General features: G+C 36.7%; 2 protein-coding genes across 2 annotated transcripts; one reads left to right on the forward strand and one right to left on the reverse strand.

The window, feature by feature from the left end:
• Window positions 1–3,836: 3,836 nt before the first annotated feature.
• Window positions 3,837–5,282, forward strand: LOC137730295 (protein MKS1). Its single transcript, XM_068469359.2, has one exon. The coding sequence runs from the start codon at window positions 4,187–4,189 to the stop codon at window positions 4,880–4,882; it is 696 nt and encodes a 231-aa protein (XP_068325460.2). The 5' UTR covers window positions 3,837–4,186; the 3' UTR covers window positions 4,883–5,282.
• Window positions 5,283–9,610: 4,328 nt separating this feature from the next.
• LOC137727327 (PHD finger-containing protein 1) lies at window positions 9,611–11,375 on the reverse strand. Its single transcript, XM_088677278.1, is given in 6 exon segments — window positions 9,611–9,877; window positions 10,004–10,128; window positions 10,223–10,444; window positions 10,546–11,037; window positions 11,286–11,345; window positions 11,347–11,375. Coding segments are annotated over 6 exon segments (1,077 nt in total). The 3' UTR covers window positions 9,611–9,728.
• Window positions 11,376–14,068: the final 2,693 nt, after the last annotated feature.

Raw genomic sequence — 14,068 nt, forward strand, 5'->3', positions numbered from 1 at the left:
CCTACATAATTTATTATTTATTGTTTGTATTATTTATTTGTTACCTACATAATTTATTATTTATTGTTTGTATTATTTATCTGTTACCTACTTACATTATAATTATGTTGTTTGTATTATTTATTTGTTACTTATTTTCATTATAATTATTTATTTGTTACTTATTTTCATTATAATTATTTATTTGTATTATTTATTTGTTACTTATTTTCATTATAATTATTTATTTGTTACTTATTTTCATTGTGTAGGAACTTCAAGCACAAGCTTGGTACGCTGCCAAAACCAAAAGCAAAAATAAATCATTCAACCGGTGGGAATGTTGGAATATTGTCAAAGATTGTCCTAAATTTAGAGTTGTGCCAGTCGGTCCAGAAGTGCACATGAACAGCACCCCTCTACACTCTACACCCGATCATGTTCATGAAGATGATGCAGAAGAAGTGCCCGAAACGCCCTTCCCTAAACAAGCGTCGGGTTCGACCCGTATCCAATTAGGCCTCAAGGTAAGAAGACTTCAAAGAGAAAATGGAGTGCTTCCAAGAATGATTATGCAAAGTTCATGAAAGAACTTACTCGCCAAGGTGAATTGACTTTGGCGAGGGAACTGGCGAAATATGAGGCTGATAAGGCTAGAGAGGACGCAAAAGCAGCAGCTATTGAGAGATAATTTCATGCTAATGAGAGAGAAAGAGAGCTACTTAGGCAAGAAAGGGAACATGTTAGAGAAAAAAGATGGGTTCAACAAGATCGTGAGATTATGAACATGCCTTTAGAAGGGAAGTCTCCAAATTCTAAATTTTTTTGGAAGTCAGAGAAAGCGGACGTGGTGCGAATGAGGCGTGCAAGAGAAGTGATAGCAAGCCAAGGTGGTTCTAGCACCACAAGAGAAGATCATCCTAGCACCACAAATTGGTTAAGTGATGATGAATAGAATACTTTTTGTAATCGGAGCCCATAATTTTCCAATTACTTTGGGTTGTAATTTATTATTTATTGTTTGTATTATTTATGTTGTTTCCAATTTATTGAATATTTGTTCAAATTAATTTGGTAAGTTATTTATACTAAGAGAATATTTATTGAAATGACAAAAACACACCAAATAAAATTACATAAGCATACGGAATAATTAAAAACTCACTAAAAAAATTACATAAACATACCAAATAATAAAACACACCAAATAAAATAACATAAACATACCAAATTAAAAAAAACACACTAAATGAACTTAATTATCTTCAGCTTGTTTCAATGCCCACTGGTGCTCTATCAAGTCAATTTGTCGGGCATTGTGCATGTCTGGCATTTGAAATGCAGTATATCGTTGAATGAGCCTTTCATTGCAACGTCCATCCCTTTGTAATGGCTCATGTTGCACAGGCTCATCGGTGGCGTCATGAGCACAACATATACGTGTTCTTGAATTGTTCATCGTGTCTGGCTCATATTCATCAACGGCTTCATAATCGTACTCATCTTCCACAATCATGTTGTGAAGAATGATGCACGTCATCATGATGGATCGAAGCGACTCTACATCAAACAATCTGGCAGCACCCATGACGATCACCCAGCGAGCTTGGAGGATACTGAAACAACGCTCCACATCCTTCCTGCACCCCTCTTGACAGCTTGCAAAGTGTTTTTCCTTTGCACTCCGCGGACGTGGCACTATTTTGACAAATGTTGACCATCGCGGGTAAATGCCGTCAGCTAGGTAGTATAGCCCGTCGTACATACGTCCGTTGACCTCATACGTAACTTTTGGTGCCTTTCCTTGCAGGACATCGTTGAACACTAGGGATTGGGCAAGGACGTTGATGTCATTTTGAGCTCCCGAGACCCCGAAAAAGGCGTGCCAAATCCATGTATCAAAAGATGTCACCGCCTCCAGAATGATAGTTTTTGCTCATTTTCTGTCTCCGTAAGCGTCTTGCCATGCACTTGGACAGTTTTTCCACGTCCAGTGCATACAATCAATGCTTCCAATCATCCCAGGAAAACCACGCATCTCCGCCTTCTTCAACAGCCGTTCCAAGTCCATGTTTGTAGGTTTGCGGAGGTACTCAGTGGTGTAGATAGATTCGATTGCTCCGCAAAACCTCATCAGGGACTCAAGAATGGTTGATTTCCCCATCCTCATTATCTCATCCACTTGGTCTGCAAATGCTTCATATGCAAGCATCCGCAAGGCAACAATAATTTTTTGCTCAGGCAGTAGACCCATAGCACCAAAAGCATCTTTCTTTTGCACAAAGTAAGAATCATCGTTGCAAACAGCAATCATGATTTTGTTGAACAAATGTCGTTCCATTCTAAAACGACGTCTAAAGTACGTATTAGGGAATGCACTATTAGGAACAAAATAATCATCCAAGAGTTCCATACCTCGTCGTTGCCTGCTTCTATCAAGGTTTCCGGAACGGCTGGGCCTGCAGATCTGAGCCGCAGCTTGGATGACTCGACGGGAATGTGAGGTTCTGCCCATTCTTACTTCGTCATCTCTCCTTCTACGCTCCTCATCCTCTTCCCTCTCATTTTTTGCCCCCTGTTGATTGAACATTGCTTCTGATTGGTTAAACAATTCTTCCTCTTCCTGATCAAATTCCCACATCATCCTTGAGGAAGAAGAAGACATTGTAAGAAAGAAGCAGAAACTATGAATAATGATACAAATTTTTGTGAAGAAGGAAGCAGAAACTATGAATAATGATAGAGATCTTGAGAAAATTGGTGTGAGATTTGTGAGGATGGATGGTGGATTATATAGAAGATTCAGAAAGGATTAGGTTGTACATAATGCCATATGGCATGCTGTCATTCGTTAAAAATCTGATGGAAATCTATCCTCAAAGATTGTGAACAGATTATGACACGTGGCATGCCGTCATTCGTTAAAAATCTGATGGAAATCTATTCTCAAAGATTGTGAACAGATTATGACACGTGGTGCGACGTAATTGGTTAATAATCTTATCAGAAATCCATCACCAATAATTATATTTTCGGATAATGACACGTGGCATAACGAGTACGATTAAAAAATTTATCGGAAATCCATCCCCAATAATTGTCTTTTCAGATTTTATGACAAGTGGCGTAACGACAACGATTAAAAATCTTATCCGAAATTACAAATAAAATTATTTTGTATTATTTAATAATACTTCGAATAATGACATGTGGCGCAACGAAAACGATTAAAAATCTTATCCAATATTACAATTAAAATTATTTTGTATTATTTTATAAATAAAAAAATACTAATATTTTATTGCTTATTGCCAGGGCTATTGAAGTGTAACAGTGGAGATGCAAATGCTATTGCCAGGGCTATTACTGTTTATTAAGGGCAGTTGCTGTTCATTAGGTGGATTGAATAGTGCATTGCCTGGGGGGAGGGCTCCAACGCTGGAGTTGCTCTAAGGGGTAAGGTTTATATCTCATCTGGCTAGATGTAAATTCATTTTTCGTTATTAATAAAATTTCTCTCATACCACCAAAGTTTTCTAAAAAAAAAAAAATAGAGAAATAATTTTGTTTATTCTACTAACTTTTCATATGGTATTATTTCTTGTTCTATAGTTGGAAGCTGGAATTCCTGCTTCCGAATTAACTAAAAATATTATATAAAAAAAAAAGGTTTCTTAAAAGAAAAAAAAAAGAACAAGAACAAAGAAAATTGGTTTTTTATTAATCAAAACTATAGAATAGATGAGTTAATTACATGGGCACATATACAACGTCACGATCTCTGAGTCTGACGAAGCACACAAAGACACCTTCCAAGTCCCACATTAGAGCAAGTTAAATTCAAACACCACCCCACTACGAAACCGGCCTTTGCAGATCCCCTCGCGTCTCCTCTCTCTTACTAAAATATCACTTTCACATGCTAAGCTTATTGCTAGTAGCCAATTTTTACTAATTTCATGATTGTTGGAATATTTAATTAAATCCCCTTCGAATCATTGACTTGCTCTCTCCTTCTGTTAAATATTTCATCTCACCACATTTCTTCCTCTTTATATCTGTCCCTTGCCCTTTTAGTTCTGACTATTAATATATAACTTGATAGATAACTACTACTTAAAATTCCCAAACATCATCATAAACCCAGAAGATCTCCCGTATTCTTTCAACTCCCGTGTTCTTTCTATCGATCTTCACCTTCATCGGCATGGATTATTCACCAGGAAAATCTCCAAGAAGAGAGCTTCAACTCCAAGGTCCACGTCCAACGCCTCTCAAGATACACAAAGACTCTCACAAGATCAAGAAACCTCCAGTTGCACCACAACCGTCACAACAACCAAACCAGCAGCAGCAGCCCCATCACTACCAGCAGCCACGTCAACCGGTCATAATCTACACGGTGTCCCCGAAGGTCATCCACACAAACCCTAGCGAGTTCATGGATCTTGTCCAACGCCTCACCGGCTTACCACCATCGAATTCATCTACTACATCTTCTTCCCCGCCTAGTAATAACAATATTAATCCTCCGAATTACGATAACTATAATAATCCTCCAGCTCATGATGATCAAGGGATGAAGAAAGCTAGTACTGCTCAAGATGTTGTGGAAGAAATGGAAATTATGGATGGTGGTGGTGGCGGTGATGGTGATGGTGAAGGTGATGGTGGTGTGAGGCAAAGGGGTATGTTTCCAGGGATCTTGTCGCCTGGGCCCGCTTCGCTTACTCCGATTCCTTCAAACTTCTTCTCTCCGCCGGCGGATAGCTTCTTTCATGATTTGAGCCCCGTGCTCTATGGCAACAGGAACTTCATAGAAGGTAGTTTCATGCCTAGTCCGTCAAACTTCTTTTCCCCGTCTACATCCATGGACTTATTCAACAATTTTCCATATCAATAGTTTTTCTCATTTATTTTCTTGTTATCAAATTCTTTTACTTCAAAGAAAGAATGGGAACATATTGTAGGAGAATTATTCGGAGATGTGGATTCTCTTAGTTTAATTTCTTGGAGATTTCTGGGTTTCTTGAGGTTCTTTTTTTAGCAGAGTTAGAGGGTTGAATTTCATTGGTGAAGACAATAGAATATTAAGGGATTGAGCTGGAATTTTGATTTTCTTTTTGGTGGGAAGGCAGGTGGGAAAGTTATTGCTTAGTAGTTAGTTTAATATTGTGGACCATAAGATGGAGAGTGCCTAGCTCTCATAATCTTATGATACCCATCCTTGTGTTTTTTATACCATTTCTTGTCATGTTCCTTTGGCATGTAATTTGCAATACATATATAGTTGACCTTTCTCATTGCTCTTTTCAGTTTGTTTTCTCTGTGCTGTTGAGCTAACTTATACTAATGCACTTTCACATCCTTCTGCTTGCAACACACATATAGCTATCGCAAGTATAATGTATAATTGTACATGTATGCATGTTTCTTTTGTATACATAAAAGCAATATTTAGGGAGAGAAAATCGAACATATACAAATGCACACACATATTAGTTATTGATAAAACTTGACATGAAAATGACAAGGAAATTTTGTTTTTCTTGAAAAGTATAGCATATCATATATGCATTGTTAGCTGTCAACAATTGAGTTGTAATTGATAACTCATTATATTTACACTATGTTTGGCCAAAAGAATTTCAAAATTTTAAAAGATTGAGGTCAAGTTAGTAAGTAATGAATTATAGAATGTTAGATAGATGGATTAAAAAATGAACTCCATGAGCATTAATTGCAAAGGCATTGTATGAAGGATTCGTAAATGCCTTACTCAAACAAGTGATTTGCAAATCCCCTCGCATGTCTTTGTAATCCTCACGAAGTTGATTTCTAATCCTTCTAACATTTTGTAGTTCATTCCCTACTAACTTGACATCAATCCTTAACACAGCCTTAAGTATATTGAATGTGGAGGTGAATGAGTTTTTCCCTTTGACAGCATTAGTCAAATTACACATAAAGAAAATTTATCTCTTCCGATCCTTCAATTTTGAGGGATTATAAAGTTTCTTAGTGAGTAATCATCTTCTACTTTAAATTGTAGTATCAAGTTGAACACAATTTTTTCATTTCAGCCTTGAACATTTCTTTTCTCCCCTCTTCTCTTGTAAACACCAATACCTGACAAATTATACTTGAAAAAGAAGAAGAAAAAAAATACAAGGGAGACTTGTCCCAATTTCTGTGCGCGACAAAAAAACACAAGAAATGTCGAAACAACTTTGTGATGTTTCAGCATATGCTTTGAATATAGTGAGATATTTTTCAATCCAATCCTAGAAACAAAGCCTATAATAAAGAATTGGTATCATCCAACTATTAAGGAAGGTCGCAACAAGTAAAAAGTTGTGTGAAGTACACGAAGGGTCTTTCAACATATTTAGAATACTGTGAGTTATATTCCAATCCAACCCTTATCAACATAGAGGGATGTATCGAATCTTGGACTTGTACCAATTAAGAAGAAAAATATCATTAAGCTTAATTTCTCTTTTTTTCTTGCTCCCAAAATTTATGTACAAAAAAATAAAAGAACTACGCAGCTGGCGGTACCTCTATATGATTTAGGGAATTTTACACAAATGACACTAACTGAATCTTATCATTTTTGTGTTTTTACCAACTGCGACTACAAAATAACAGTTAATTACCTAGCTAGGCTTGAAACACAATACGCTACATTCAATTACCTACCATGCACACTTTTGTTTTGTTAGTCGCGTGACTTGCATAGTCTTAACTTTTTTAGGTCAATTTCGTTAATTTACAAGCAGTAGCAGAATAAAAGTGAAAAGAAAATTCTTATTCTTATTATATAGAGAATTGTTATTGACACTCCAACAGAATAATGATGACTTTTTATTACGAAACAGAAGCTAATATTATAGAGTTTTGGAACATTCTAAAAATTGCAATTTTGCATGCATGCATGGACTATGCCCAGGTTATTCAAATGGAAAAATAAAATAGAAAATGTTGTATGGCCAATTCATCCCTCCATAAATCTACCGGCCGGACCCGAGCAAAAATTGTTAATGGCCAGCCAAGCTAACCCTACGAAGTACCAAGAACAAAATGCCTTGTGGCTTGTGCTTTGATTACTTCAACCTTGAATTTTACAGACTCCTCAAAACTCCAGCACTAATTTGTATTCTCCACGAGTAGTCCAGGACTCTCCAACTACACCATATAAATATAAATATATGAGAAAATGTTAAGGGGACTATCTCAAAAGTATGACTCTCTATAAACTTTCTGCCGCCTCACAGTTTAACATCAATTCTCATGCCAACATTATAAAATATGGTGCAAAAAAAAAATGAGGTGACAGAGGATCCATGGTGAGTCTCCTTAACATTTATCTAAAGGGTAATGCTAAGGAGATTAAATTTTTTAACTAAATTTTGTAAACCAAATGCTAAGGTTGTTGATGATTGGATTATTACTTAACTATTGATTAACATGTTTATTTCTTATTAGTGACACATCATTTGGTTTGCAAATTTGGTTGTACTTAACATTATCCTTCTCTAAAGATATATATATATATATGTGTGTGTGTGTGTGTGTGTGTGTGTATGATTAATCTGACTTTTACAGATTAATTTTACTTTAACCAACAATAACAATGTGATTAATCAAAGAAGTTTCCTAGATTTGGTATTTTTGACTACGTAAAAGTAAACTCCTTCACTTGCTCACTTTATTATCGCTTCCCTGTAGAAGATTAGAAAAAAGTATTGCCGTTAATTATCTGGTGCCTAACGAGACATCCATTTTAGGAGGCCTCAAAGTCAACATATTCATTTGCGTGCTTGGTATACTTTTATTTTTAATAATTTTATTCTAAGTATCGGATAACAATGCTTGGAGTGGTCAAGTGCACATAATTAAGGATAGATTATTCCACAAAAGATCAATTTGTAACATTAATTGTTTAAAAAAAGAAGTTGCATTTAGGTTGGCGGCCTCAACAGGCTGGATTAGTACAGAAGTCCAGGTTAGACATCAGCCTTTCTTAACCGAATACACGGATATACAGACACGTGCAAGTTATATAACTTTAACTACAAAGAAAGGATACTATCTACTTCATTATTTATTTATCGGCTTGAAATAATGAAAATAATAAAATCTCCAACATTAAGTTAAAATGATGTAGATTTTAGTTATCAATATTGGACCGACTAATCTCCTACATTAAGATAAAAAAGAAGTTCGAGTCTCTCATCTCTCACCGACTCTCCATGGATCTTAAGATATCGTCATTCAATATCGCAAATAGGAATGGGGGCAGGGGATGGCTAAGTAAGACTAGTGGTGGCAGTAGTTATAGTAACGGTCGCGGTGATGGCAATTGTAGTATAGGTACCTTGATGCTCATCGGTAATTGTAAATTGAGTTCCATCTCCTTAAACGCAACATCTAAAGAAAATAACAGCTCTTCACGGTGAAACTTGTATGTTCCCAATGTGAAAACTATATATTGTGAGACTCTGCACTTTGATAGTTTGATGTCATGGTAAGCCTAATCAACCAATAATTCACATATTAATTGAAGAAAGAATACTTCGGTTTAAGTTTGACATATCTATAAAGTGTTCTTAATTTAAGTTGATAGTCGATCACATGAGCATGATGACGGGTATGACTATACTGCCAGTAACAATTCCACTTATATATTTACCTATACTTAAACAAAAAAAGTGTTAAAAAGTTATTAACAAGCAGGGTTAGGGCAAGTAACCAATATTCAAAATTATGCAAGATTTGAGTACCCTAGACACAATTGTTTCATCAATTACCTTTTTTAAACAAAGTGTGGTATGACAAAAGAGACACATGCCTTGACCATTAAGGCCTATTTCCTTCTAGTTGCGTAGACTATGAGAAGTGAAAATAATAACATTAGTATTTTGGATCGTTTATAACATGCTGAAAAGGACTGGCAACAACTATAGCACTATGGCTTTGACAATTTTTCATTTATCACTTGAATCTCGCACTCGGCATTCCTTCTTTCTTTTCAATGTTTTCATACTGTGACGAGAGAGAGAGAGAGAGAGAGAGAGAGAGAGAGAGAGAGAAATGACATGTAAATTTCTCTCCTTCCTGGCAGCTTCGGCGGATCATCCTTTACTTAAAGCTTCTGGAGTTTTTCTTTTGTGGCCACTCTTGGGCCTCTTTATTTTGACCTCATTGGGTGTGGGGTGAAGCCCATTTATGTCCTTGTGCGTAAATATTGCAGGAGACAAAAACTGTAGTAAATCTCTCCGCACATTCTTTTTTAAGGTATTGAGATCCTCTCCAGATGTTAGAGTCTACGAATCCAACAATCCGAACACTTTAAGACAGATATATAAACGTTGGTGAAAGATTGTGCGTGAAGTAAGCCAATAGAATGGGCTCATGGGCTGCATGACTTAAATTCAAGAATCTGGATTACTGAGTCTGTCGACTCCAAAGTGTGAGATTCAGAGAGGATCTCAATCCGGTTTTAAGAAGTGCTGATGTGCATTATTTGGACCCCAACCATACTTTGTTAGGTGGTAAACTGTAAAAACTTTTAGTTCATGGTAGTATTTGCGCACTTACCTAAAAGTCCGAGTGCCATATGTACAGATTTCACAATTAGTTTTCATTCAATGGGAACAAAGCTGCCCTAAACATGACAGGCAGGACAGGAAGTCTAGCACTAAAAACTACATCCATGCATCACTAAAATTAGTAGCATCTTGAAGTTAAACTAAACATAATATACAGGGACTCTGCCCGTAACAGATTAAGGGCTTCGCAACGTCTTTCTCCCCGACACCAACACTACTATTTGTTTACTGTCGAAATTGCTTTGCCCTAAATACTCCCCACAAATAAAACTTTGTCTGAAATCCTACAACCCGATAAATTCAATCATGTTATTAACTTGTCCAGAAGAGCTATAAGATTTTTGTTTTCTTTACTTGTGAAAGGAAAGGAAGTAGAAAAGCTACAAACAAGCAGAGATTTCGGGACTCACTTCGATACTGCTCTGGCAGTATAACTGACGTGAAAACTAAGAGCTCAGCATCCTCCAGCACAGCTCCCATAGCTAAATCATCCTGGATCATGCTAACCACCAGGGTATCAAAATCCTTCTCATCTCTGTACCAAAAAATAAAAAGAAAAGGGATGTTGCTTAAATCCAATCCATACAGGAAAAGTAGATGGAAACAAGAAACACGGTCAAATTTATCACCTTTCGTTATCAGGAAAGAAATAAAGAGCAATACTCTGATCGTTAGGTCCACACTTCTTGAAAGCTTTGGGCCACACATCTGTTCTATTAACCAGTTCTGGAAAAAGCAGCAACGGTAGCAATTCTGCCTCCTCACGTACTTTAGGACATGCTAAGCTAGAAAGATGGGCTACAAGTCCACTAACAATGTTGAAGTCTTTGTTGAATATGCTGAGACTTCCCCTGTCATTTAGACAAAGCATCTCACTGTTATACCCTGCATTAGATGTGCTTGAACACGTTCACAATAACTCAAAAGAGTCGGAAAGCAAAAAAAGTTTTACCTCCAGATTGGATCAATAATAGGCTGTGCAGCAACATAACAAATGATTGCTGAGATTTTTAAAGGGTCGCAAGTAGTAACTAGAGAGGTTTCCACAGATTTGGCAACGTCATCGGAGGAATTGAATTCATCCTTATGAACCTCACTGCACCGACTACCAAGCTTCTGACCATTATCACAATCATTACTACCCTCGGCCTCATGTTCAGGGGTACTACCTTCACATATCTGCACCTTTGTGTTAGCCCCTTCATATACCTTCATGTTAGCCCCTTCACATTTCCGCACCTTCTTTTTAGCCCCGTATATAGGTAAAGTCTTTCTGTTACTCTTCTTTTTCCTCCTCTTCTTAAACTTCTTGTTAAGACAAATTTCCGTGGATCTTACTGATTTATCAATTCTAGAAGGTTTTACAATCTTTGGATCACAATCCTCACAAAGCCAAGTCAGATCTTCATCAAAAATATTTTCTGCTGGTACATTAAGGCAATAACTGGAAAACAGAAATAAAAGAGAAGATTCGTCAATCAACCAGCAGCACATGCAGAACCAATTACAAAAATATTGAGGGTTCGAAGTAGGTCACTTTGTGTGCTCTTATATTTGTACATATGATTTCAAGGACTGAACCCAAACTTCAATAACCAGGAAATGAGCATATTTTAGAATATTGTGGCACATATATAACAGTATTGGGGACTGAAAAAAGAAAAACAAAAGCACAATTGAAACAAGTTATACCGATGAAGAGCATAATTCTGGCACTTGTCAAAGTAAAGCAAAGCATCTTCGATACCTTGTCCCACACGTTTGACAAACAGTCACCTGCATCTAGTACACCATAATCAACGTTAGCGTTTTTCTTCCCTATTTATTAATCAATCGGCAAAAAATAACAACAATCGGAAGTCCCACAGCCCAAACCAAATATATACTTGCAAAATACTAACTGCATATAAGCAACCAAACAGAAGAAGCTTAAAGTATAAAGTGATGTGGATGTAAAGAAGCTTAAAGTATAAAGTGATGTGGATGTAAAATATAAATTTCACCCATTCAACCCTTAATCATATGAACAATCCAAAGTTCCAAAATTAAAAAAACAAATGTTTCCGTTCACCCTTAATCTTTGAATCAGCCAAAAAGGTGTGATTTCACAAACCTTGACATTTAGACAAAGATTACCATTAAAAACATGTATTTAATACCCCCGAATCAAATAACAACTGCTACACCAATGAACCAATAAACCCATTTTTATTGTATACGAATTGGTACAGTGGAAGGTTACGAATTGCACACACATATAAATGCTAATATATCAGCCCCAACAATTAGCAACACAAAATCTGATGAAAACAGTCAATCAAATCAGAAGTCTTCTTTATTCCCCCTTCCCCTATTGACTGATAAAAGAGGACATAACCACATCAAGCACCGCAAAATTTGGACAATAATGGTAAAAAACGGTGATTCTCAAACATCTGTAAATATAGGGGTTTGATATCCACAAATCTTTTTTTACTTTTCACACACCATTTGTTAATTTCTGTCATTTGATCTTCTTTAATTCAGTCGATCCAATACCCACAAATTAAAAGGGTGTGTATAAAGTAAAAAGGGTATGTGTGGATAGCACACCCCTAAATATAATGCATGTTATGCAGTTTAACTGGAGAATGTACAACTACTAAAAGTGAAAAATTAGAACCACTAAAGTACAGGCAGGTATATTGTAATTTGATTAATCATCATTCTCCCAAATCTTAATATTTTCTCCGTCATCAAGTCAGTTGGGGTTTTTTTTTTTTTTTTTTTTTTAATTTAACTATTGAGTTTGAAGTGTTTTATTCTACCGATCAAGTGCCATCATCTTTTAGGATAATATACTCACTGAATTCGTTTCTCACTTATAAGTTTCGGAAAAGAACCAAATAGTTTCAAAATGAAAGCGAAAATATTATACAGTACATGCACACTGCAGATACGACAGTCAAAATATGGTACAGCATATACACCAGTCTCTACTTTAGACAGTCAAAATAAAAAAATATTAATATAATGAACCATCGTTGAATGTCGTCCTCACTAAAACGCAGCATAACATACGTCAAATCTACTGCTTTCCCGGTAAAACCGACATCTTTTTGGCCACAAAATTTAAAGGAGGAGACCAATCGACAAAGTTCAAAAGCTAAAAGGTTTTCGCTTTGCCAATGGCACAAAACCAGATCACCCACCACTTCACTCTCGAAAACTCTACTTCAAAAAACTGCATTTTGCCCTAAAATTCCATAATTCTACTCCCTCAAACACCCCACCAGAGAGTTCCTACTAACTTAACCTAGGCCCATTCAAGTCTAATAATAATTGGCAGACCCAAACTTTCAAAAAGCAAAATTCAAAAAATCAAACAAAAATTACAAAAATCAATTGAAAAATGCAAGAAAAATGAACTGGGAATTGGGCAAAGAAACATACCATAGTTCGCCAGTAGCTCAGGAGTCCGACATGCAAGTGAAGCGCCTCAATTTTCAGGGAAATTGACTGCAATGCGAGGGTTTTTAGGGAAATTTAGAGCGAGAATGTGAGGGAATTAGGGTTCGGAAGGGGCCATCTTTCTCTCCAGTCAAACAATGAATCCAAATTAGTCAGGAATTCCTTCTTCTTTTTTTTTTGTCAACAAATTATCAGTCAGAACAACTCAGAAGATATACAGTTGAACTCAAGACACACGTCGAAACGAGTGGTCTTCTCAAAACTGCTTCCGCAAGAAGCAATGGGGAGCTCTCGATGGAACTTTTGAAAGGCCTAAATTAACCCCTATATAATATACAAATTACAATACTTACCCTAACTTGACTCTCTTTGGCGTCTTGGGAGCAGACTAGATTTTGCTCTGTGTTTCTCTCCCGGCAGCAAGTTGTTGCCGCCAAACCTCTCCGCTTCCAATGGCCGCCAACCATCTATCGCAGCTACTCCCATTAGGTTTTCCCACCCTTTTCCTATCAGAGGTTTTTTTCCTGGAAAATACGCAGCGTTGATGGACCGGTGCATAGGGTCGAAGATATGGGTGACAATGAAGGGAGACAAGGAGCTCGTAGGACTCTTGAGGCGTTTCGATGTTTACGTCAACATGGTCCTCGAAGACGTCACTGAATAGTATGATTCACTCTCTCATTTGGAGGTTTTTTTACTCGGTTTCTCAACCAGTGAAAATCTTTATTTTTGTGAATGCTTCAACTTTTAGATCTATTAATGGGAAACTTATTCAAAGAACAAGACAGTTGCACGTTAATCAAACAGAATTGTCTTCATTAGTATTTCAGTTAGAAAATTGATCAGGGAAAACAGTTTATTGGAGAAGTCTGAATCGAGCTCTTACAAGTAATAGGCAGTACAATTCATCCAACGGAGTATATCAGCCTTCCGGAACCACCCTCGGTGTCGAGAGACTCGTTCATCGCTGTGAAATTCGATACCAGGTTTGATCCTATGGTCGCTGACCTCAGTGGTTACCACAT

This window comes from Pyrus communis, chromosome 10, assembly GCF_041283825.1.
Source record: "Pyrus communis isolate YQ-2024b chromosome 10, ASM4128382v1, whole genome shotgun sequence".
NCBI lineage: Eukaryota > Viridiplantae > Streptophyta > Magnoliopsida > Rosales > Rosaceae > Pyrus > Pyrus communis.

Excerpts from the sequence above, each read along its gene's own strand:
- LOC137730295 (XM_068469359.2), top strand. The coding sequence starts at position 4,187 with ATGGATTATTCACCAGGAAAATCTCCAAGAAGAGAGCTTCAACTCCAA.